Genomic DNA, 27211 nt, shown 5'->3' with positions numbered 1-27211 from the left:
GGGGGAAAAATTTGAGCTTGACCTCTCCACCCAAATTTATTAATGTGAAACAAAAGATGCATTTATGGCACTGTTAAAATTCTGCCACAATATCGCAAACCCACATCAACATGGCAGCACAGCTGGTGAGCTTCTGGGAAATTAGTCCACTCAAGCGCTACCACAGGAGCTAGTAATCCCCTCAGAAATAAAATTGGCCATTATTGGAACATCACCAAGTCAAGCCTGAATATTTCATTGTCCACATTAGAATCTCATTAAAGCAGCAATGGGTGAACTCTGCACTTTCTCTCTTGCAGGTTTCAAACGGATGTAAGGTGGCCCAGGTTTTCATGCATTATTTTGTTGGAGCCAACTTCTTCTGGCTTTTGGTGGAAGGAATTTACCTTCACAAAATGATAGTCCTGGCTGTCCTTTCGGAGAGGAGGCTGTTGAAGCAATACATCCTGATAGGCTGGGGTAAGTGAAAGTCAAGTCCATAACTTAAATATATCCACTGTTTTAAAAGAAATGTAATTTCCTTCATTTTGGTAGCGCCCTGCATGTGAACGACCACTCCTGAGTATCCAGGTTGAGGCAATTGACTCCAGGGCCCTCTTTGCACAAGTCTAATTTCTCAACAATGGGGATATTTTGAGAACTGCACAACACTTCTCAAAAAGGAATGGCAAGTGTTAGTCTTTTCCCAGTGGTGTAGCATAAGGGTTTGGTACATATATGCTTAGTGCGAGACTGAGTACACTGCAACTAAACAGTGACCCGCACCCAATATCAGTTGAGTGTTGGACAAAGCTGTTTGTACCAACAAGCATGAACAAAAGAACTAGGAGCAGGAGTAGACCATCTGGCCCCTCGAGCCTACTCCACCATTCAATAAGATCATGGCTGATTCTTTTCATAGACTCGGCTCCAAGCTGGTATCCTTTATTGAATGTTTGTAAATAATTATCAATAAAGGCCTGGATTTTCACATCTCGCCCACCATGGGAATCGTAAGGGATGGGGCACAGGCCAAGTAAAGGTCCTTTGAACTCAGGCAGGATTTTCTACTCTTGGGGCGAGCACGGCTAGAAAATCCCACCCCTAGATCAGAATTTCCCTCCCTACCCCTCAACACCCACGCAGCATGCTTTCTGCAGTGGAGGATGTTCCAGTCCAGCCAATGCCAACAACGTTTTATATAGCTCATCCATCCCACCACCAGGTAACCACCACAGGGTTTCATCGTCAGCAGGACTGGAAGATCTCGCGACTGGGAAGTGCCAGAAACTCCTGCCCTTTTAGTAAACCTGTATATGAATACGAAGGCTTCCTCAGACCTACTGAATTGTAACCAGCACCCTACAACAAGTGGTAACTCGCTGGGTCAGATGATTGTATCGGCAAGTCCCACTCCAAGGCTTGGAGACCATAATCTAGGCTCTCACTACAGCAACCAGGGAGTGCTGAACCTTTAGAAATGCCCAATTTTGGGTGAGAGCCCATTTGCCCAAAACAAACACAATAGATCCAGTGGCACTGTTTCGAAGAAAAGAAGGTGAGTTCTCCCCAGTCTCCTGAGCAATATTTACTATTAACCTACATCACTAAAGATATGTGGTCGTTATTTTATTGCTGTTTTTGGGAACTCGTTGTACACAAATTAGTTGCAGTATTTCTCTAGAACAGTGACTGCAATTTTCGTAACATTGATAATCAGTCATAAAGTGTTCGGAAAGTCCTGAGGTCATAAATGAATTCAAGTTATCTTTTTTTTTCACCATAACTTTTGATAATCTCTCCAACTTTACAGAAACATGGTCACCCTGAGAGCCCCCTAAGCTCATTCTTATTCAAGGGTGAAACTAGGTTGTGGGGAGGCAATGTCCAAATGGTATTATCACTAGATTATTAATCCAGAAATTTAGCTCATGTTCCGGGGACTCTCAATTTTCCTGCTGCTTCCTTACATCCTTCTGTTACTAGATAGTTCATTATAAGATGATTCATATCTGCTCTTTGGGTGTGTAAATTATTGAGTCTTTCCATCCATTCATCTTTAGTAATTTCATCAGGTTTCTCCTCATTCTGGAACACCTCAACTGTGAGGAAGTTTATACCTGCAGAAGGAGGAAAGCTCGCGATCAAGTCCTGCCACGGCAGTTGGTGGAATTTGAATTCAATAAAAAACATCTGGAATTAAGAATCCGCTGATGATCATGAAACCATCGTCAATTGTCGGAAAAATCCATCTGGTTCCTTAGGGAAGGAAATCTGCCGTCCTTACCTGGTCTGGCCTACATGTGATTCCAGAGCCACAGCAACGTGGCTGACTCTCAATTGCCAGCGGGAATTTAGGGATGGGCAATAAATGCTGGCCAGCATTACGGGCGGCATGGTAGCACAATGTTTAGCATTGCTGCTTCACAGCTCCAGGGTCCTGGGTTTGATTCCTGTCTCGGGTCACTGTCTGTGTGGAGTTTGCACATTCTCCTCATGTCTGCGTGGGTTTCCTCCGGGTGCTCCGGTTTCCTCCCACAGTCCAAAGATGTGCGGGTTAGGTTGATTGGCCATGCTAAGAAATTGCCCCTTAGTGTTCTGGGATGCGTAGGTTAGAGGGATTAGTGGGTATAATATGTAGGGATATGGGGGTGGGCCTGGGTGGGATTGTGTTCGGTGCAGACTCGATGGGCCGAAGGGCCTCTTTCTGCACTGTCGGGTTTCTATGATTCAGCCAGGGATATCCATGCCGCACAAATGAATAAAGAATTAAAAAAAAACCCTGTTGTGATTCTTGTCACACTGGGTGTTCCAGGTTCCTGGTTTTTGAGCTTACAGGTAGAGGTACCTCAGGAGCAAGGCTGTGTTGGATTTCAGGTATTGCCAGAATTTGGATGCAGCAGATCAGGGCATGGGTACTTCTGGTCCAGCAGGTTGGGTATGTTGAAGGCTAACTCGGATGATGGGAATAGACTAGTGGACCAGCAAAGAAGGGGATAATTAGCGAGGCACCACACCATGCCAGTTCAGTTTTACTCAATTAGAACTGATGTACGGCACATTCAGCTTTTGGACAACTCTGATTTTTGGACATGGTGGATCTGTAACACTATGTTAGAAAATAGTCTGTTTTTCATAGAATCATACGAAGCAGAAGGAAGCCATTCGGCCCATTGAGTCTGCACCCACCGCAATCCCTCCCAGGCCCTATCCTCATAGTTCCATACATTTACCCTAGTTAGTTCCCCTGACACAAAGGGGCAATTTATCATAGCCAATCCGCCTAACCTGCACATCTTTGGACTGTGGGAGCAAAGTGAAGTAACCAGAGGAAATCCACACAGACATGGGGAGAATATGCAAACTCTGTACAGACAGTGACCCAAACTGAGTCCCTGATGCTGTAAGGCAGCAGTGCTAACCACTATGCCACCGTGCCATACATTATTTGATGTTGCAAGATTAGGAAAAGACTGAATTGATCATCTCAATTCATGGCTGATGTGACAGGACAGCAGAAATCGGATTTATTGGCTGTGAAATCGCTTAGCTCTATTACTTGCTGCTTTTGCTGTTTGGCATGCGAGTTGTAGCTTCACCAGATTGACACGTCATTTTTAGGTATGCCTGGTGCTGCTCCTGACATGCCCTCCTGCACTCTGCATTGAACCTGGCTTGGTGGTAATGGTAGAGTGGGGGATATGCCAAGTCGTAAGATTACAGACTGTGCTTGAGTTCCGCATGGTGCCCAGATTCGAGTTGCTAGATCTGTTCAAAGTCTATGCCATTTAGCACGGTGGTAATGCAACACAACATAGTGGAGGGTATCCTCAATGTAAAGATGGGACTTTGTCTCCACAAGGACTGTGCGATGGTCACTCCCACTAATTCTGTCATGGACAGATGCCTCTGCAACAGGCAGGCTAATGAAGATGAGGTCAAATAGGTTTTTTCCTCTTGTTGGTTCCCTCACCATCTGCCGCAAGGGGTTCCAGTCTAGCAGCTATGTCCCTTAGGACTCAATCAGCTCAGTCTGTTTTTGCATTACTGTGCCATTCTTGGTGATGGGCATTGAAGACCCACCCAGAGTACTTTCTGCACTTTGGTCACCCTCACTGCTTCCTCCAAGTGATGTTCAATATAGACAAGACTGAATCATCAGCTGAGGGGAACGGTGCATGGTTATCAATAGACATTTCCTTTGCCCATGTTTGACCTGATGCCATGACACTTCAGAGAGGACTCCTTAAGCAATGCCCTCCCAACTGTATGCCACTGTGCCACCACCTCTGCTAGGTCTGTCCTGCTGGTGGGGCAGAACATACCCAGGAATGGTGATAGTGATGTTTAGGATATTATCTCTAAGATGTGATTTTGACTATATCAAGCTGTTGTTTGACTAGTCCGTGAGACAGCAATCCCAATTTTAACACAAGACTCCAGATGTTAGTAAGGATGTAAGTAAGGATGACAGGGCTGGGTTTGCCATTGTCATTTCCGGAGCGGAGGTTGGTGCCAAGTGGTTTCATTTCTTTTCTGGTGATCTAAATACAGCTGAGTGACTTGCTAGGCCATTCCTGTGGCTTTGGAGTCACAAGTAGGCCAGACCAGGCAAGGATGGTAAATTCCCTTCCCTAAAGAACATTAGTGACCCAGATGAGTTTTATAGGAATCAACAATCATTTCATGGTCGTTAGACTTTTAGTTCCAGATTTTTTTATTGAGTTAAAATTTCATCATCTGCCATGGTGGGATTTGAACCCAGGTTCCCAGACCATTTACCCTGGATCCCTAGACTACTCCAGCAACAATCACTACACTACCACCTCTGTCCTGGCATGATGCAAAGTCTTCCTTTATCTTTTCTGCAGATGAGGGCCTTTTGGACCACATTTTGCCCTTCACTTCCGCCCTGACCTTGCTGCCAAGGATGTCCCTATCATCACTCAAACGATCTTTGGAGTACACATGCTTCTTCAACTTTTCCTTCAGTTTTCCAAGATTTTGATTTCTGCTACTGCATTCTCTGTGAGGTTTTGAGCTGTTCCACTATGTGGGTGGTACTTTACACAGTCCCACATTAATCCTTTATGTGAAAGACCTTTATATTGTACTCCTGATCTAGTGCTTATCCAAAAAGATGCTGGAGATATAATCACCACAATTTAAAATTCACATTTTAACTCTATTCATGGCATTTCTTTGCCCTATTTTTGTTAGCTGCTAGCTCTAACATCTCCAGTCCTGCAACTCTGACCTCTTGTATGTCTCCGTTCCTTTCAGCACTGACCTTCAGCCATTTGCACTCCACATTTTGATAAAAATCTTTGTACCTCCTTTCCTGCTTTACGATGTTCCTTTAAACCCATCAATTCAACCAAGTTTTTAATCATCCCTCCTAATATCCCCTTCTTTGTCTCTGTGTCACTTTTTGTCTGAATGCATTTCTGTGTAAATCTTTAGGACAATTTCCAGCAATAATGTTGCAATAAAAATGTGAGTTACTTTCGAGTTCCCTGTGTGTTCTGATTATGGAGTATCTGGTATGGGCCAAAAGAGAAAACAATGCCCGTGTATCTACTGACTTATGAGAAATGACAGAGGACATCTGCTAATATTATATAGAATGACAACTGTATTTATTAGTGTCACAAGTAAGGTTACATTAACACTGCAATGAAGTTACCGTGAAAATCCCCTAGTCGCCACCCTCCGGTGCCAGTTCAGGTATAGTGAGGGGGAATTTAGCATGGCCAAAGCACCTAACCAGCACATCATAGAATCATAGAATCCCAAAGTGTAGGAGGAGGCCATTCGCCCATTGAGTCTGCACCGACCATAATCTCACCAAGTCCCTATCGTGGTAGACCCATATACTTACACTGCTAGTCCCCCTGACACTAAGTTCCAATTTATCATGGCCAATCAACGTAACCTGCATGTCTTTCGGATTCTGGGAGGAAACCGGAGCATCCGTACGAAACTCACGCAGACACGGGGAGAACGTGTAGGCTCCACACAGACAGTGACCCAAGCCAGGAATCGCACCCGGGTCCCTGGCACTGTGAGGCACAGTGTTAACCACTGTGCCAACATGCCACCTGCACTGCTGTGTTTTTTCAATAGTATAATTCATTTTGAAGATTGGGATGATTTTGAATACTAATGTATTGGAATATCATTGACCTACATTCCATATTTCCACAAAGTCGAATCAGAAGAATTTGGCTGAAAACGCCATCAACTCATTCAGGGTTGAGCAGGATCGAACAACCTTCCAAGAATCCCCAGTTGTCTCAGGGAGTGGTGCTGAGGTTCACTTGTTCCCACATGTGCAGTACAGATGTGAGCTCCACCATATCTTGGAGTGACAACCTGGTGCTGCTATTATCCCTCCTCAGGGATTTCTGCAGTTCTACTCCCTGGGGCCAGGAATTCTAGTTTTACTTGAATGTTTTTCATTTGAATTCTCCAGCCTCAAGAAAGAAACTATTAATGTACACAATGAATAAAATTGTCGTGGTTACGTAGGTGTGTGACGCTCCACACTGGAGCCAAGGGATCTTGGAGTAGTGTCCTTCACTACAAAACGCAACTCAAAATGAACTTCTTTCTCTTTCAGTGTGCCCACTCCTCTTTGTGATACCTTGGACAGTATCAAAGGTTATCTATGAGAATGAATGGTAAGATTTACTGAAATCAGTAAGTGTTCCTACACAACATGGTGAATAATTGACCTGGTGTATTGTTTAACATTCTTGAAACACGCTGAGTCTTTCAACATTCTCTCAGACACTTGAATGGGACTCAAGAAAAGCCTTCTAATCTGATTAATGAGCTCAGTTCATCTCAAAAGCTGTTGCTCCTATTAATCTTGAAGGGGAGATGCTGGTGTTAGACTGGGGTGGGCACAGTAAGAACTCTCACCTGATGAAGGAGCAGCACTCTGAAAGCTTGTGATTCCAAATAAACCTGTTGGACTTTAACCTAGTGTTGTGACACTTCTTACAGTGACCATTAATCTTATAAATACTCCTGCTGTCAGTGTCCCTCTGTGCATCTCTTTCTTTTTCTTATTGTCTATTTATAGAATGATAGAATCCTACAGTGCAGAAGGAGGCCATTCAGCCCATCAGGTCTGCACCGACCACAATCCCACTCAGGCCTTATCTCCACAACCCTATGCATTTACCCTAGCTGCTCCCCCAATACTATGGTCAATTTAGCATGATGTGGAAATGCCGGTGTTGGACTGGGGTAAACACAGTAAGAAGTCTGACAACACCAGGTTTAAGTCCAAGTTGGACTTAAACCTGGTGTTGTCAGACTTCTTACTACAATTTAGCATGGCCAATCCACCTGACCCGCACATCTTTCGACTGCGTGCGCAGAAACTGGAGCACCCAGAGGAAGCCCACGCAGACACAGGGAGAATGTGCAAACTCTGCACTGGCAGTGACTCAAGCCAGGAATCGAACCTGGCACTATGTGGCAACTTGAAATGGCTTGTTCCGTTATCCTTTCCTTTTCACAATGCCCTCTCTCTGTGGGAATCGAAATTCATTGCACAAACAATGTTTGCCACCTTGAGACTTCATTTCCAACCACAAACTTAAGACTTTGAAATTGAAGTTTGGCATTGCCCAATCACTGTGATTTATCCAGCTCAACCTTCCACTTTTCCAGCCTCAGTGATGATTTATGCTATTGATTTTGGTCTTTAATCTTCCTTATAGTTTTATATGTTATATTTTTATACAGTTATATTTACATGGCATCACCATTGGTTAACTCTCTCACACTGCAACTTACCAAAGTTCATGTTCTCAAAGTTTATTTATTAGTGTCACAAGTAGACTTACATTAGCATTGCAATGAAGTTACTATGAAAATCCCCTAGCTACCACACTCTGGCACCTGTTGGGGTGCACTGAAGGAGAATTTAGCATGGCCAATGTACCTAACCAACACATCTTTCGGACTGTGGGGGAAAGCCGGAGCACCCGGAGGAAACCCACGCAGGCACGAGGAGGACATGCAAACTCTACACAGACAGTGACCCAAGCCGGGAATCAAACCCGGGTCCCTGGTGCTGTAAGCCAGCAGTGCTAACCACTGTGTCACCCTTCTTTTGTCTTTTGAATGAAGTTGTGTCCCAGGAGAACGACATCCCCAGAAGGTTTCGAGGAGCACCAAGATCACGGTGACCTGCTGGAAGGTACGTTGTGGGATGATTCCCCTGCCTGGTGCGAGGGAACTTAAACAGCCAAATTGGCAAGGGGTAAACATGAGTTGTTTCCAACCATTTTTAGTTGGATGTAACGATGGTCTTCTAAACTTTGAGTACAATGTGTTCCTTACCTGCTTAAAAGCAGAAAAAATACCAGAAATATTCAACTGATCTGGCAGTTTCAGAGAAGAGAGAAACAAGAGTTAATGGCCGGAATTCTCTGACCGGACACGCCCCACCGTTGCTCCCATCAAGGAAGGAAAATTTGGTGCTTAGCTAACTCTCCATTCACCGCAGCAGGACTGGAGAATCTTGCTGGCATGAATGGCCAGAGAATCCCACCCAGAGTTTCAGACCTGTGACTTTATTTCTCTCTCCACAGATGGTGCCAGGCCTGCTGAATATTTTTCTGTTTTTAATTCAGATTTCCAGTGTCTGGGTATTTGCTACTCTTTACATTGCTCCAAATAATCTTCTTTCGATGCACCAGACGCCAAAGAATCTGTGAACTGAGCTGTGACTTGTAGACACCAACACCCCAGCATACTGACACGAGTGTACACAGAGAATGTGAGAGCATAAGAAATAGGAGCTGGAGTAGACCATTTGGCCTTTCAAGACAGATTTATTTGTTTTACCTGAACTTCACCTTCTCGCAGAGTCTAAAGAATGAAAGAAAAGCACAGCATGATGAGCCAAAGGCTGGAATTTTCCAGCAAGTTTCACCAGTGAGATTTTCCAGTCTTGCCCATGGCAAACCCCGCTGTGGGTTTCCCGGCAGCGGGGCAGTGCAGAGAACAGGATATCCTGTTGACAGCGGTGAGATCTTCTTATCTAGCTGCTAATCAGTGGTGGGCTGCCTCCACCATTGCAAAACCTGCCGAGGAGGATCACAGCCAATCTCACCCGTAGTGTCATAGATTCATTTATGGTACAGAAGATGGCTATTCAGCCTCCTGAGTGCACCGCAGCACGCCATCAGGAATTAAAAGAGATGGGGAGAACATTAGAACATGCTAACAACAGTGAGGCAATGAATTCTTCTTAAAAATACCCAAGATATCGGCCAAAGTTTTCCAGTTTTGTACAATCCTTTACTGCTGCTAGTGGCACAGTGGTAATCACTGCTGCCTCACAGTGCCAGGGACCCAGGTTCAATCCCCAGCTTGGGCCACAGTCTGTGTGGGGTTTGCACATTCTCCCTGTGTCTGCACGGGTTTCCTCTGGGTGCTCCGGGTTTCCTCCTACGGTCTGAAAGACGTACTGGTTAGATGCATTGGCCACGCTAAATTCTCCCTCAGTGTATCCGAACGTGTGCCAGAGTGTGACGACTAGGGGATTTTCACAGTAACTTCATTGCAGTGTTAACGTAAGCCTATTTGTGACTAATAAATAAACTTTAGAATTTGGCGCTCAGCCAAATTTTCATTTACGGCAACGGGACCAGAAAATCCAAAATTGAGAGTGAGGTCAGAGAATTCTGGTCATACTGTTTAAAAAGAAATAATTATTTTATTTACTGGCAATCTTTTTGTACATTAGGTGCTGGGGTATAAACAGACACATGGGCATCTGGTGGATCATCAGGGGACCTGTGATATTTGCAATCATAGTGAGTATCAAAGCATTCTTCTGTTGGTTTATACACAATGAAGATCATTTGCGACCAGTCTAATCATCACCCTGCCTTTCCCTATTCTGCTCATTAAGCAGTACCACTTAACCTACTGGAAGGTTCAAACTGGATTTCTGCCAGATATCTCCAGCCATCAAGGCTGAAACTTATTACACAAACCATTTAGGACTTTTACACCATGGCAAAGCTGAATTTTAAATAATAAAGTTCAAGTTAAAGTTTATTTTTTAGTGTCACAAGGCGGCACGATGGCACAATGGTTAGCACTGCTGCCTCACAGCGCCAGGGACACACGTTTGGTTCTGGCCTTGGGTCACTGTCTATGTGCAGTTTGCACATTCTCCCCATCTCTGCGTGGGTTTCCTCTGGGTGCTCCGGTTTCATCCCACAGTCCAAAGATATGTGGGTTAGGTTGATTGGTGATGCTAAATCAACCCTAGTGTTGGGGGATTATCAGTGTAAATATGTGGGGTTATGGGGATAGGGCCTGGGTGAGATTGTGGTCGGTACAGACCTGATGGGCTGAATGATCTCCTTCTGCCCTGTATGATTCTACGATTCCCTAACCCAGTATTTTTGTCACCACTTCAATGCTTTGACTCCTCATCCTTCCATTAACCACTCCCTCTTCATTTGAGGGTGTCACACTGTTTCATAAACGAAATGACTATCAACATTGCACTGTGACTGAAGGAATCACCCTGTGCCTAATATAACACCTCGAATGCAATCACCATTGGCTATGATGATTTCCCAGCACTCTCCGCAAAATGTGTTTTATGTTTTATGATTAACTCATCAACACCTTTTTCCTTTGGGATTTGAGTGTCTCATTCTTCCAACACAGGTCGCCATTACCTTTTCTGATCCAAACAGGTTTTAAAGTTCAAAGCTGAGGATTCTAGAAATAATAAGATGACACTCAAATGCTTCAGTTAACTGTTGAAAATCTTCACTACTTTTTTGCATGTAAACACGTCCAAGACTATCTCAGTCAAGCACCTAAACACTCAAAACTACGAATCATGGAATTCCTATAGTGCAGAAAGAGGCCATTCAGCCCATCCAGCTTGCATCGATAATAATCTCACCTAAGCCCTATCCCCGTAATCCCAAGTATTTACCCGAGTCCCCCAACAATAAAGGACAATTTAGCATGGCCAATCAACCCAACCCATACATCTTTGGAGTGTGGAAGTAATTCGGAGCACTCAGAGGAAACCCACACAAACATGCAGAGAATGTGCAAACTCCACACAGATAGTCACCCAAGGCAGGAATTGAACCCAGGTTCCTGTTGCTCTGAAGCAGCAGTACTGACCACTGTGCTGCCCAAGCTGCAAGGTAGTGAGGAACTCATGCCTGATCAGGTCTGTGCTGATGGTAGGATTCAATGCTTGACTAGATCTTTCACTTCATAGAATCATAGAATCCTACAGTGCAGAAGGAGACCATTTGACCCATCAAGTCCGCACCAACCACAATTCCACCCAGGCTATATTCCCATACCACATGTATTTACCCTAGCTAAACCCCTGACACCATAGGGCAATTTAGCATGCCCAATCCACCCAACCCGCACATCTGTGGACTGTGAGACAAAACTGGAGCACTCGGAGGAAACTCCCGCGGACACGGGGAGAACATGCAAACTCCACAGTGACCCAAGCTGGGAATCGAACCCAGGTCTTGACGTCAGGAACCCAGTTCAAAAGTTATTGTATTTTATACGGTTAAAAGCAACTTGTGCTATGTTGGGAGTGGATCCTCATTTTCTGATATTCTTCAACAGAACCCAGTTCAGATCGATTATGTAGGCAATTGTCCAGAGCACTTGCTTATTAGCTAGTAATTAGTTGTTGTTATCAGGTCTCAAGGACATTGATATATACACACACACACACACACACACACACACACACACACACACACACACACACACACACACACATCTACCTTTCCAGGCTCCCTGAGCTGCACACACACACACGCACGCACACACCCCTACCTTTCCAGACTCCCTGAGCCCACTTTGAAGCTCTTTTAATGAGCTTATTTTGTTATAGACCCAATAAGACTGTCTAGTTTTGCAGGGGAACTAGTTGCTCTTCCAGACAAAAGATCATTGTTCTGAAGCTTTGAGAAAAAGAATTCCTCATCAGTCCTGCTGTGCCTCATGTCTCAAAGCATGATGGTCAAGATTAATCATGCTGAAGCAGTTTGTACGTGCATTGGCTGATAGAATAATGATTGGATAACCTGCCCAAGCACCAGCCTGATCTACAGTGCTTAGGGACAGCAATTCGCCCAGAAAAAAACCAACTGCCTAACAGGTGGGAAAATAGGAGATGTTGCTGCCCAGCTTTTGGTTGCACTTATTTGAATTAGTCTCCGAGAGTGCAGCAGAAGGATTCACAATGTTAAGCAGGTGGCGCAGCCTGGACATGCCACAGATGCTGGCATCAGCGCATCGAGCATGTGCCAATCTGCCAGTGGGGATTTGGCTCATTATTGTCATTGTTATTATTCTCCCCTACATCATCTAAAGTGCAGCACGGTGGCACAATGGTTAGCACTGTTACCTCACAGTGTCAAGGACCCGGGTTCGATTCCTGGCTTGGGTCATTGTTTGTGTTGGTGGCTGCACATTCTCCCCATATCTGCGTGGGTTTCCTCCCACAGTCTGATAGACGTAAATGTTAGGTGCATTGGCCAGGCTAAATTCTCTCTCAGTGTACCCAAACAGGTGCCGGAGTGTGGCGACTAGGGGATTTTCATAATAACTCCATTGCAGTGTTAATGTAAGCCTACTTGCGACACGAATAAATAAACTCCCAAAAAAATTTAAACATTAAAACCATCCTCTCCGATTTTTTTTTTGAAAGCCTGTACAAATATCACCTTATGTGGCTGAGCGTCAATGTTTTGTCTGATGGGTTGATGTGAAGTGATTTAGTCGCCTTACTGGATTAAAGGTGCTAAATCAATTCAAGTTGTTGTTGTTGAAAGCTGTCCATATTTCTGAGGGTTCTGCACACAGCGAGGGTTAAGGTTAGTTCAGAGAAAGTAGCAGAATGTCGCTACAATGGATAAAATCAATCAGTTCAAATCAAAAGTGAGTGATTGACTGAGCAATCTGTGGTTGTCTTGTGACTGTGTGAAGTTTCACTGAAATCACCGCAACACAATCCCTCTCATTCAGAAACAGAGGCCTGTGTTTCCCGTTCCAATCTGATTAACCAGGAGCCCCTTAACTGTAACCCGCCTCTGCACCCTGACTGACAGCACGCAACGGCCAATCCATTCACCCAGCACCTCCCTCACTGGCCAATCAATGCCCCTAAACAGCCGAGTTTATGGAGATTATTTTAGCTGAGAGAGGTTTGTGCTCAGAACTTGCTGCTTGGGTTTATGTATTTCATGCACTAATTGAATGGTGAACTTTGTCCCAGTGATGAGGCAGTATGTCCGACCCTCTGAAAGTGGCTGTCAGTCCTATAGAAGGTCTACACCGTCCCATCTCTCCCACTTTCCGTAAACCTTTGCAGTGGCACAACTTATGACCAGGAGGGACAGTGAGTACTAGCGAGTCACCAGTTGGAAGTACAGGACTGGTGTATTCACTTGCTATCTGGCCTTCCCCGCCCTCAACGTTGGCAATAACTTGAGTCTTCACCATCTTTCCAAACACACTATTGTACTGTCACTGTTAGTGGAAGTTTCATTGTCATGATGTAGAAATCGTAGAATCCCTACAGTGCAGAAGAAGGCCATTTGGCCCATCAGGTCTTCACTGGCTGTCCCAGAGAGCGTCTTAGCTAGGCCCACCCCCTGATCTATCCCCTAACTCTATGCATTTACCCCACCAATCCCCCTAGCCTATACATCTTGGGACACTAAGGGACAATTTAGCATGGCCAATCCACCTAATCTGCACATCCTTTAGACTGTGAGAGAAAACCGGATCACCCGGAGGAAACCTGTGCAGACGCAGGGAGAATGAGCAAACTCCTCGCAGTCACCCAAGGCTGGAATTGAACTCGGATCCCTGCTGCTGTGAGACAGCAGTGCTAACCACAGTGCCACCGTGCCGCCCTAAGTTTAAGGAATTTTCTTTCAAAATCTAAAGCTAAATATTGGACGTAACCTGATTTCACATCATGCTCAGCTTTCACGCAAACTGCCCCAGAAAAGACTGCCTCTTTATCATAGTTAACGTATATCTTTTTCAAAGTTGTGACAACTTGGAGATACTGCCAGAGAAAAGCGGTTGGTGGTTTAGTGACTGAATCTGACGTTCTTCCTACAATAGGACATAGAAAAACTAGAGCACAAACAGGCCCTTCAGCCCACAAGTTGCACTGATGATATCCCTACCCTCTAGGCTTACCTATAACCCTCATTCCTATTAAGTCCCATGTACTCATCCAGAAGTCTCTTAAAAGACCCAATCGAATTTGTCTCCACCGATAGCAGTGAATGCTGAAAAGTCCTGAAAAATATAAAATGCATATGCTGAAACTTCTTGCATTATTTCCTTACAATAGTTGCGTCAACTTGGTTTGAGAATGAACACCATTACCCCTGAGTCAAATAATGTGGCCACAAGCTAACTCTCCAATATAAGGTGAGGCCCGTGCTTTGTTGGTACATACATTCTTATAGATGTCACTGGTCTATTCCAATGCTCCAGATGGATATTAAAGATTCCATGGTGCTGCTTGAAATTCTCCAAATTTTTTTTTTAATCATTTTTGGGTCATGGGCATCGCTGGCTGGCCAGCATTTATTGCCCATCCCTAGTTGCCCTTATTCAGAGGGCAGTTGAGTGTCAAACACATTGCTGTATCTTTGGAGTTCCATGTAGGCCAGACCAGGTAAGGCCAGCAGATTTCCTTCCCTAAAGGACATTAGTAACTAATATTCCTCCTTTATCATTCTCAGTTATTTATGGGAGCTGCTTCTTTGACGGAATAAATGAATATGTGATCATGGTAGTTCCAGGTGCAAGCAAGTAATTCCATTTTGATGAGCATTTTCTTCTTTCCCGCAGTTGAATTTCTACATCTTCATAAAAATTTTGAAAATGCTGCTTTCCAAACTTAAAGCCCAACAAATGCGATTCAGTGATTACAAATACAGGTACGTGGCTTTGTTTTAATGAAAGGGTTAAATGTGGTTCACTGTCCTGATAATAAATGAGTTGGTAATTAGCCAAAGTCCACGAGGGGCCGCAGGCCTCTCTCTCTGATAGGGAGAGACAAGTGGTTATGTAGCTTGATGGGCTTCACTCTGCATCAAGCATGGGGCCGAGCGAGGATGCAGGTCCCAGGTCTACCTCAGCTGGACTCAGTAAAAAGTCACACAACACCAGGTCTCACCACATCTACCCACTCCTGATTTAAAGAATTCTGACACCCATATATGAAGGAAGGGTTACGATATGGACAGTCACTGCTGCCTGAGGAACCATAACCTAGTGATACTTAGCACCTCAGAGAGCCAAGGAGAAGGGGATCTTTGAGGGTTCTTTTACTGTGTCCGCGATGTCGATATATCATAGTTTATATTTTAAAGATGGTTCGGTCAGTTGGCTAGATGGTTGGCGTGTGGTTCAGATAATCTCAGAGTGAAACCTCAGTTCCAGCTGAGGTAGCCATGGCATGGAGGTGCTGGTTTTGGACTGGGGTGGGCACAGCAAGAAGTCACACATCACCAGGTTAAAGTTCAACAGATTTATTTGGAATCACGAGCTTTCAGAACACTGCTCCTTCATCAGGTGATAAGGGCCTGGAATGCATTGCCAAGTGAGGTGGTTGAGGCAGTTACATTAGCCACATTTAAGACTTGTCTTGATAGGCATATGAACGAATAGAGGGATATAAATGATTGCTCCAGATAGTACAATGTGGCCGGCTGAAGGGTCTGTTCCTGTGCTGTACTGTTCTTTGTTCTCTGGAGAGTGAAGGAGCAGCGCTCCGTAAGCTCGTGATTCCAAATAAACCTGTTGAACTTTAACCTGGTGATGTGAGACTTCTTGCTGTGCCCACCCCAGTCCAAAACCAGCACCTCCATGCCATGGCTACCTCAGCTGGAACTGAGGTTTCACTCCGAGATTATCTGAACCACACGCCAACCATCTAGCCAACCGACCGAACCATCTTTAAAATATAAACTATGATATATCGACATCGCGGACACAGTAAAAGAACCCTCAAAGATTCCCTTCTCCTTGGCTCTCTGAGGTGCTAAGTATCACTAGGTTATGGTTCCTCAGGCAGCAGTGACTGTCCATATCGTAACCCTTCCTTCATATATGGGTGTCAGAATTCTTTAAATCAGGAGTGGGTAGATGTGGTGATTGCCTTTTAAGGGCAGAGTAAGGGTCACTTGGCCTGGATGACTAATCGGGACTCAGAGTGGGGTATCTAACTAGGGGAAGGAGTTCTCCTAGGCAGGGGTATTTCAGAGCGAGCTGCAAGCATGCCGCTGCTCTCGAAGGTCACTTTTTTTGTTGACTGATGAAGTCTCTGAAAGTGCAGCAGGGAAATATCACAGCCAGTGATGCCCTCGCTGGATGCCTCCTTATGTATCTTCCAGCGAGAGGGGTTACTGGATAACAATCAGAGTAGCAGTTCTTCTCTTTCTAACCCAGAATGCTGAGCGACCTTGCTGGCATTGATCAACCCTGGTTCAAAGCCAGAACTCTCCTGGCACCTATGCAGATACTGTACTAATCAAAGTTCATATTGATTGGAAATCAACTTTCAAGGAGCCCTTTCACTTTTTAAGTGTTTTAAGGCTTCACCTGAGAATTGTTTAGTTTAGTGGGTGAGGTTGCAAGGTCATTCATTTGACCCAGTTACTCCTAGCCTGGTTAACAATTGAAGGATTTACTTATCCCAAACTCAGCTGGTCACCGCAGCGAGGTACTGCACCCCATGCAGCCCGTATCAGGTGAGAAGGTGACTGTAAGGACACTGTGGCCGGGATTTTCCAGTCCCGCCCACAGTCGGGATATTCTAGTCCACTAAAAGTCAAATATTTTTAGTTGGTTCATCACAAAGCCCGTGACGGGGACTGGAAAATCTTGGTTCTAGTATACCTCATTCTTGAATTAAGAAGAGGAACATTGGTCAGGTTTTTGGCCTTGTTTTAGGCCTTGTCAAATTTAACCTCCCTTAGCGATTATCTGCACATAATGGGTATTTATTCCTTTCTCTGAAACCTCTGCTTCATGTATCTGTGCTGTTTGGATTGACTAGATTTATTCCTTGTAATGTTCTCTCCTCATGAGAAGAGAACTGAGACAGAGAATGTTTGAGGATGTTTCGGTGAAATCAATGCTAGATATCAAAGACAGAATTACTTTACAACTGCAAGGCCCAACGGACAATGCTTGCATTTTTTCTCCATTTTAATCTTGCACTGCCTCAGTACCTGCTTCAGTCAGTTGCTAACAGTCAAAAGATGCTGAATTCTATCAAATCTTTGAGAAGGGCAAGTTCAGCCCGCCGCTTTCATCACGTTACACTGACACCAGTGGGAAAAGGCACGTTCAAGTTCTGCGATAATGGTCCTTATAGTCTTACCCCCTGTTCAAGTTCATGCACAAAGTATGGCTAACTCATGGGAGATGCCAGCGTCATGGAGCCATGCCCCAGGAATGAGTTAATCTCTCGAGAAGCGAAAGGGATGAAAATAAATATTCTCAAGGCATTGGTATTTATTATCCTTGTGTACACCACAAGAGGGGGAGTTGTTTAGCTCAGTTGGCTGGACAATTGGTTATTGATATAAAGCAATGCCAACAGCATGGGTTCAATTCCCGTACCAGCTGAGGTTACTCATGAAGGCGCTGCCTTCTCAGCTTTGCCCCTTGCGTGAGTTGTGGTGAGCTCAGGTTAACTCACCATCAGTTAGCTCCCCCCCTCAAAGGGGAAAGCAACCTATGGTCATCTGGAATTTGAATCATAGAGTCCTACAGTGCAGAAGGAGGCCATTCGGCCCATCGAGTCTGCACCGACCACAATCCCACCCAGGCTCTATTCCCATAACCACATGCATTTACCCTAGCTAGTCCTCCTGACACGAAGGGGCAATACAGCATGGCCAATCAACCTAACCCGCACATTTTTGGAGTGTGGGAGGAAACCAGAGCACCCCAAGGTAACCCATGCAGACACAGGGAGAACATGCAAACTCCACACAAACAGTGACCCGAGGCCTGATCGAACCAGGGTCCCTGGTGCTGTGAGGCTGCAGTGCTAATCGCTGTGGTGACTTTGGCAACTTTACCTTATAACTTACAAGAGGAATCCATTATCTATCATTAAAATATGAGTAAGCAGTGAAAGCTCAGAGCAAGGTGATTGATATCAATTAGATCTATGAATTTTAGAGGGAATGATCAGTGCCTGGGTTTCAGGATGTTTCTGTATTTTCCTGTTTGGTTGGTATCACTAACTTGGGATAGTGCGTTACGAGCTCTGGAAAATAGAATCAGACAGTTACTCATTTCCCTAATGCTGACATGACGGCTGACAAAGAAGGCATTTCAAAGTGGGCCATTCCAGAAGCATTGAGGGTCTCCAAAATAACGAAGCCACCAAACCGGAATCAATTTTATCCCCCAATATTATAGGTTGGCCAGATCGACTTTGGTCTTGATACCGTTGCTTGGGATCCATGAGTTTGTATTCATCTTCCTGACAGACGAGCAAGTTCAGGGCTTCCTGCGACATATCCGACTCTTTCTCCAGCTAGCAATCAGCTCCTTTCAGGTACGACAAGATTTCTTCAACGATAGCCTTGGTGATTTTATGCACATTTTGGATATTCATTCCTTGCCCACAGTTTTAAGTGTGGCAGTGAGCTGTTTATGTCTGTTAAGGGAAACAGATACGTGGGAACACCAAAACCTGCAAGCTCCCCTTCAAGCCATTCACTTTCCTAACTTGGAAACATGTCAGCTGTTCCTTCACAGTCTGTTGGTCAAAATCCTGAAATTTCCCCCTCAGCAGCATAATGGATTATCCCACCGTATATGGGCTGCAACGATTCAAGTAGGCAGCTCACCATGACCTTCTCAAGGGCAACTAAGGATGGGCAATAAATGCTGGCCAGCCAGTGATATCCATGACACACGATTGAATATAAAACAACCTCATACTTCATAGTCCCTAAAATATATATCAAGGGTGAGGGTGATTAATTCGCTTTATTCATTCTTTAAGTTTATTTATTAGTGTCACAAGTCGGCTCACATCAACATTGCAACGAAGTTACTGTGAAAATCCCCTAGTCACCACACTCTGATGCCTGTTCGGGTGCACTGAGGGAGAATTTAGCATGGCCAATGCATCTAACAAGCACATTTTCTGGACTGTGGGAGGGAACTGGAGCACCCAAAGGAAACCCACACAGACACGGGGAGAATGTGCAGACTCCGTACTGAGAGTGACCCAAGCCAGGAATCGAACCCCGGTCCCTGGCATGTGAGGCAGCAATGTTAACTCTGCTACTTTGGGACGTGAGCATGGTTGGCAAGCCAATCCTAGCTGACACTGAGGCTGTGGGACTCGGGTCCTCCTCTCACATTGCTGCAGTGAAGATGCCATCGTAATATATCGGAGGTTCTAGGATTTTGACTCAGTGACAGTGAAGGGACGGGTGATATATAATGACACTCTGCTTTGACAATGACCATCTCACTTTTGACATCACAATTGAACAGTTTTTTTTAAAGTACAATATATGTCCAAGTCAAGATAGTATCTGACTTGGAGGAGACCTTTGGCACAAGGCTATGTCCTAGCACCTATGGCTTTCTCATTCTGGGTGGTGCAGCTCAAGAAGCAAGGTGCTGCCATACATTGTGTCGACAGGACACGCCACAACCTCAGTAAGATGGAGAGTTGTCCAGCTTTTATTCTCAAATGAGAGACTAAGCTGCTGAGACACAGTAGTTCCGCAGCTGTGGCACAACGTAGAGGTCATAAGATCAAAAGCAAACATGGCAAGTTGTGAAACCAAACACTAAAACTGATGGTAATTTATAAACCTGCACCAGGAAAATAATAACCACAAAATGAATCAGAAATTTGTTAAACCCCGACTGGTTCACTCATGTCCATTACCCACCTGCCATCCATACTGTTTTGGCCAACACACGCATCCAGTTCAACACTGTGTGGTTGCCTCTACTCTGTAGTTGCCTGGCTAGCCAGAGAGTTACAAAAGCAGTCACTGCTCTTTCAGTGTTGTGCAGTATGCGGCCTTGCTGGCAATGCCACATCCTTCACATATATTAAGTATTGCTGAGAAAAGAGACGTGCTGCCAAAACTTTTTTGTCCTGCGCTCATCAGGACACATGCAAGAAGGTAAAATTTCAATTTACACTACATGAGGAAATGGTGTTGATTGTTAATCGACTCTAATTGGTCGTCATGTGGAATGCACTTGGGAACGATTGTCTCCAAGGCTTCTGTTTCATTCAAGAAAGACACAATGCTTGGACATTTTTTTTTGCCTGCAAAGGACACATCCCTGCATACGAATATACATAGGTTCTAGGAAATATATGTGAGCCACATTGTGAACCCGATTGATAATCTTAAATTGGCTGTTGGTGTAATTCCTGACACACTTGGCATGGTTCAGCAAATTTGAAATTTGACATTCTTGCATCTGTCCTGATGAGTACAGGACAGAAAGTCTTTGCCAACACGTCTCTTTTTTAAGCAAGGTGGGATGGGAGTTAACCATTAGCTGTCCAAATACAGAGTCACACCTCATATTAGACATTAGGCTCTGAGATTTGTCAGAACGGGCTAGGTGAGTATGGTCAGTAGTCTGCCTATTACAAACAGCAGAATGGACTTGCTTTTTGAGACAATTCTGCCTGTGTGACATACAGCCTTCATACCTGGCATTACGCCCACACTGAAATTCCGATTTACAATAAACATTGAACAAAAAAAACTCTCCAATCACCTTTAAGCATCATTAGGGAAGATGTTCAGAAAGAAGTGCATGGTCTATGTAACCCAAATGAACTGCTGGAAGATTCACCCATTAATGTCGTTTACTCACGAAGTGCATTACCCTGCACATATTTATTTGACAGACCATATTCTTTCTGTATGTCGTTGCTGTGCTACAGCACAAAGTGATGACATCAAAACCATGAGGCTTGTCATCTGTTTGCCAAATAGGCAATTCTAGGCAAGGAGCAACTCACTAAAAACTAGATCAGGTCATCAAGGGCTGAATTTTCCAGCCCTTCCCATCGACAGGATCTCCTGGTCTAGAATTCCAGCCTGTGCGGACGTCAGTGGGACCAGAAGATCCCACAGGCGGCCAATGACGTGCCACCTCCCTCACTGGGAAATATGTCATGGAAGTGGTCGGGGGAGGGGGAGGGGGGGCTAGAAAATTCTGGCCCAAAGTGCCTAAAGTTATAGTTTATTTGAATTCGAACACAAAGTTCTCACCGGTACTTGATTAGAACTCAGCGTACAAAATTCAATGGAATCATCACCATTTGGTGTCACCTCCCTCCCAGAGTGTGTGTGTGAGCTGAATAAATCCATGGAGTTTGGAGACACATTAAAAAGAATCATGCAGTTAAAAATAGTCAATGAAATTGACTGTCACCATGTTGGGATAATTGAATAAGAGGCTAAGGTCCTTTTATATTTCACTGTTTTCAATGGTTAACTGTTGTTTCTCACCTCATTGCTAGCCTGAGGGAAGCCTGCAAGAAAATGCACACATCGTGTAGAAATGATTTCCTCTGTGAGGCAGTAACAGTCTATCCCATCCTATCACCTTCATCCTACCAAAGCTATCATCATCTCGGGAGGTAGAACAGTGGTTAGCACTACTGCCTCGCACCAGGAACCCAGATTCAATTTCAGCTCGGGTCACTGTCTGTGTGGGGGTTTGCACATTCTCCCCACGTCTGCGTGGGTTTCCTCCGGGTGCTCCGGTTTCCTCCCACACTCCAAAGATGTGTGGGTTAGGTTGATTGGCCATGCTATATTGACGCTAGTGTTAGGGGGACCCGCAAGGTAAATACATTACGGAAACAGGGCAAGATTATTGTCGGTGCAGGCTTAACAGTCCAAAAGAATGCGGGTTAGGTGAATTAGCCGTGCTAAATTCTCCGTCAGTGTACCCAAACAGGTGCCGGAGTGTGGTGACTAGGGGATTTTCACAGTGACTTCATTACAGTGTTAATGTAAGTCTACTTGTGACACTAATAAAGTAGAGTTCATAAACTTTTAAACTTGCGTGTCCTCCTTCTGCACTATAGGGATTCTATGATCATAATTCAAGAAAAGAAAGTCATTTGTTGTTTTTTTTTTGCTTCCAATTTGGAATAACAATATTATCACCAGTAAACCTCCTTCATCAAAATCTTGAGATCCCAGGCGAGAGCTTGGAATCAATTCAGGTGAAGTAAAGAGATGCAAGGGCCAGTTAACAGTTGGATCAGTCACAATACTGAGGATGCTGGAATCTGAAAGAACAGAGAACGCTGGAAAAACTCGTCAGGTCTGGCCGGCAGGGGTGAAACCCCTGCTCAAGCAGATGGTTCACCCAGGATGAGGCTAGCCCACTGCACTTCGGGTGTGCTGACGCCTGCGATTCTCCCAAATGCGGGATGCTCAGCTGCAAAGTTTGTGGCAGCGCCTGCAGGGTGAGGAGACAGAGTTCAACAGGATCGAATTGTTAACTGTGTTTTCTCTCTCTATAGACGCTCCCAGTTACCAGGGCAGGTCTGGCAGCATCCATTAACAGAGTTAATGTTTTGAGTCCAATATAACTGTTCATAAGGTTCCAAAGAAGAATATTGGACTCTACTCATCCGTTTCACTCTCCACAGAAACTGCCAGACCTGTTGTGTTTTTACAGCACTTTCGGGTGTTTAACATCAGATTTCCAGCACCTGCAATATTTTGCTTTTAGTTATCGGTCAGTATTGTCATCCTTAAGGGCAGATACAGTCTTGATCCAAAGCTTACTCCCTGAGAAAGAACTTGCATTTATATAGGACTCCTCACATCCCCAAGACATCTGAAAGGAATTCATAGCTAATGAGGTAACTTCTGCAGTAGCATCATCTTTGTAACCTTGGCAACCAATTAAGGCACAACCATAGAATCCCTACAGTGCTGAAGGAGGCCATTCGGCCCATCAATGCTGCACTGACTCTCCAGAAGAGCATCTTGCACTGGCCCAACGACCTGACCTATCCCCATAACCCCACACATTTACGATGGCCAATCCACCTAATCTACACACCTTGGGACACTAAGGGGCAATTTAGCATGGCCAATCCCCCTAACCTGCACATCTTGGGAGCGTGGGAGGAAACTGGAGCATCCGGAGGAAACCCACGCAGACACGGGGAGAGCAAGCACAAGGTCTCATGAGCGGAGATGAGATAAATGATCTGATAATGTGTATTTGTGGTGTTTGAAGATAATAGTTGAAGGTTGGGTGCTGCTCTTTGAATAGCGCACTCAAATCTTTGACACTTGATCATACGGATTGGGCCACAGTGTAAACAGTACACCACTACCTCTGCACTGCACTGAAATGTCAGCTGGATTATTTTGTTAAACCACTGGCGTTTGGTTTGAATGAATCCTAGAAGTGAGAATATTATTAACTGAGCCAAGGTTAAGACATCAACTTTAGCATTAAGTTGACGCTAGCCAGAGCTTCTGCCAAGTTATGAAGAGCCTTCATAATTAACTCAAGCATCATAAGAAATAGGAGCAGGAGTAGACCATCTAGCCCTTCGAGCCTGCCCTGCCATTCAATAAGATCATGGCTGATCTGAAGTGGATCAGTTCCACTTTCCCGCTTTCTCCCCATGACCCTTAATTCCCTTGTCTATCAGAAATCTATCTACCCGTGACTTAAACATATTCAACAAGGTAGCCTCCACCACTTCAATGGGCAGAGAATTCCAGAGACTCACCACCCTTTGAGTGAAGAAGTTCCTCCTCAACTCTGATCTAAACTGCACCGCCACCCCCCCTCCTTATTTTGAGACTGTGCCCTCTAGTTCTGTTTTCCTTTCTAAGCGGGAAGAATCTCTCTACCTCTAGCATCAATCGTACCTTTCTTGTTAGTTAGGCACTATCAAGGGTTGAAACTGGAAATAGTTATACACCCTTAATAAGCAGCATTTATTTGATCACCGACTTAGAATTAGCACCATTTGGAGGAACTTTGATCCTTCCATCTCCTATCATCACATTTGGCTCAATGGGGTGAGGAATGCTTGACAGCTGTTGGGTGATACGGGTCACATATTGAAGCTATGGTTAATAACCCCTCCACTCATATCAGTCAGAAAATAATGCTCGATAACACCATGCTTTCTGCATATAGCTTGTAGGAAACTGAATATTATAGTTACTGCCATATCAATGAGACAAAAGCCAGAGAGAGGATTTCAGACACTTGTTTAATTGCGGCTGACATTTTTTAAATGGGTTAAGTGGAATTGTAATTACAATCCAAGCCTGTTACAACAGAGTGATCTTTGCTGGGTCAACATTTTTCAATTTGGTCATGGGATGTGGGATTCACAAGCAAGAGTTACTTTTACTGCCATCCCTTGGAAAGTAATGATTAGCTGTGAAGGAGAAACCGTGTATTACTCTTGATATCTTTAGTTTAAGACAAGCTCTAATTGACTAATCTGTGCCGCATTTACTGTAGCTTTGTTGCACTGTAACATGGAGAGACTGTGGCCATAATTCAATGTATAACGATGCTCTTTTCTTCCTCCGCAGGGTTTCCTGGTGGCCTTGCTGTACTGTTTTGCCAATGGCGAGGTAAGGAACTGGTGGAATGCTGCCTTGTTGTAAGAAAGTCTCCAGGATAGTGGAGCGCTCTTTGCGATGGCAATATCTGTGTTCTTTAACCCGGAATATTCCAGGGTTGATTCTTGATTGGTGCTAAGCTAGCTGACCTCGGAAGAGATGGTAGCCTTGGCCTCAGTACCCCGGGTCAAGAACCGGGAAATGAATCGATAATTAGTGCAACAACACAGGGGTGGATTTACCATAAAACACACTGTGCTGTAACAGAGGCCCCCAAATAACAGAGTGGGGGTGGTGGGAGGAGAGCAAAATGATGAGTGAGCACGGATCTGTTGGAAGTGCCATCTTTCACTTGCGATGTTAAAGTTTTTCAAGTTTGTTCCCTTCTTTATTCAGTTCTTTGTGGTGTTATGAGGATAAGACCTGGGTGGGATTGTGGTCAGTGCAGACTCGATGGGCCGAATGGTCTCCTTCTGCACTGTACGGGTTCTATGATTCTATGAACTTCAGTGCTCTTTGTCATGGCTTGCGTTCTTTACGTTACCCGTGGTTATTTTTTTTCATATTCACTCCCTTGTTCTTACCTTTTCTCTATTTTTCCTGACGCACTAACGAAGGAGTTGCTGCCTCATGACTTTAAAATATCAGATGTAGTTTTGGATTGTGTCCAGGGGTGGGGAATGGTCTTCCGGGGGTGGCAGAGGGTAGGGGTGTGTGCGTGAGCATGGTAGAAGCTGGGCACAGGGCCCCACTCACTGTAAAGCCGGCACTGCTCCGGACACAAGAACCCTGTCCTTCAAAAGCAGAACTGAGGCTTTTCTTCAGGTTTTGAAACACTGTGAATAGGCCAGAAGTTGTGCTTGTCTGATAATGCACAAATATATTATCAGTATTGGATTCCTGTGTTTATTTGCTGATTTTAATGCAAGCCACACAGTACATTTTCACAGGGCTTTTACTCTCAGCAGTTTCTGTCGAGGAGCAAAATAAAGCTGGATTTATGTGTTGGTGTGTGAGTGTGTTAGCGTGCGTGCCTGCTTCTCTCCCTCAGTCCATCATTCTGGACTTCTTTGTATTTGTCTGTACCTCCTGTGTCAGAGCTCCCTCTGGAGGACCCAGCCGATTACATCCCATAAACTTATGCCTTTGTCATGTATCACTGTAAGAAGTCTCGCAACACCAGGTTCAAGTTCAACCAATTTATTTGACAGTAAACTCACAAAGGGTTTGCCCTTTCATCAGGCGAATGGAGAGTACTGGCCTCAGAACTCTCCGTTCACCTGACGAAGGGGCAAACCTCGAAAGCTTGTGAGTTTACTGTCAAATAAATTGGTTGGACTTGAACCTGGTGTTGTGAGATTTCTTACTGTGTTTACCCCAGTCCAACGCCGGCATCTCCACATCTAGACTATCACTGACAGTGGCGAGCATCGCCACCTCCTCGTTCCACGCCCACAGACGACCCGTGGGATTTCAACCTGCCCTCTGATACTCCCAACCTTCAGACAACTTCAACCACTCTCCACACCTGCCTCCCGAACTCCACCGAGGTCAACTTCTTGCTGCCAGGGGACCTTTGGCTTTAACGCGCCACCAATGATATTTAAAACAGAATCAAATTAACATTTAAATAAATTATGCGGCCTCGCGCCAATTTCTGATGTGGAAACCAAAAATCGGGCTGCTGGAGGCCGTGAACACTCAGCAGGGGGCCCGCAAAATGGCCTCCACTCAACTCTCCTGGCCTGCTGTGCCACAAAAGCAGCGCAACGGGTGGGGAGAATCACTCCCCACATATTTTGAAACTGAGTCCTCTGGTTCTAGTGTCCCCCTTGTGAGGAGACATCCTCTCAGCACTGACCCTTTCAAACATCCCTCCCAGAAACTTAGCACGATAACAGGACGGTCACAGCGTCAAAGGAGGCTATTTGGCCCATCATGCTTGCACCAGCTCTCTGGGGAGTGGGGAGGGGAGAGTGGGGAGGGGGGAGAGGTCTGAGTTAATTCCAGATGTGGGAATTGATCCCCACATCTGGAATTGAAGAGTTGGAGAAGGCGATAGCCGAGTGGAATTATCACTAGACTATTAACTAAGCTAATGTTCTGGGGACCCGGGTTCGAATCCCTCCACGGCAAATGGTGGAATCTGAATTCAATAAAAACAATCGGAATTAGGAATCTACTGATGACCATGAAACCACTGCCACTTGCCTGAAAAACCCTTCCGGTTCACTAATGTCTTTTAGGGAAGGAAATCTGCTGTCCTTACCTGGTCAGACCTACATGTGACTCCAAAGCCACAGCAATGTGGTTGGCTCTCAGTTGCCCTCTGAACAAGGGCAACTAGGGATGGGTAATAAATGCTGGCCAGCCAGCGACACCCGTGTCCCATGAATGAAAGAAAATGCACTGTTAGCATACTTCTGCACCACTGTCTATCCATCGAGCCAACTATGCTAACTGACCCCACCATTATCACTGGTTTCCCTCAACAATCTTTCCTTCGCTCACCACTA

General features: G+C 44.9%; 1 protein-coding gene and 1 pseudogene across 2 annotated transcripts in view; both read left to right on the top strand.

Moving 5' to 3' along the window:
* The window catches only part of glp2r (glucagon-like peptide 2 receptor), a 79141-nt gene that overhangs the window by 40693 nt on the left and 11237 nt on the right, over window positions 1-27211 (top strand). For both annotated transcript variants that reach the window (XM_080209222.1, XM_080209221.1), the window contains 6 exons: window positions 300-459; window positions 6602-6662; window positions 9752-9821; window positions 14899-14987; window positions 18490-18628; window positions 24666-24707. In XM_080209222.1, the coding sequence (XP_080065348.1) occupies window positions 300-459; window positions 6602-6662; window positions 9752-9821; window positions 14899-14987; window positions 18490-18628; window positions 24666-24707 (561 nt within the window). The remainder of the gene's footprint in view (window positions 1-299; window positions 460-6601; window positions 6663-9751; window positions 9822-14898; window positions 14988-18489; window positions 18629-24665; window positions 24708-27211) is intronic.
* On the top strand, window positions 22406-22554 carry LOC145356743 (U1 spliceosomal RNA; annotated as a pseudogene).

The sequence above is a fragment of the Carcharhinus amblyrhynchos genome, chromosome 21, assembly GCF_965287045.1.
Source record: "Carcharhinus amblyrhynchos chromosome 21, sCarAmb.v2.hapA, whole genome shotgun sequence".
NCBI classification, from domain to species: domain Eukaryota; kingdom Metazoa; phylum Chordata; class Chondrichthyes; order Carcharhiniformes; family Carcharhinidae; genus Carcharhinus; species Carcharhinus amblyrhynchos.
Note: the sequence above shows the minus strand (reverse complement) of the source record. Positions and strands in the feature narration are given on the sequence as shown.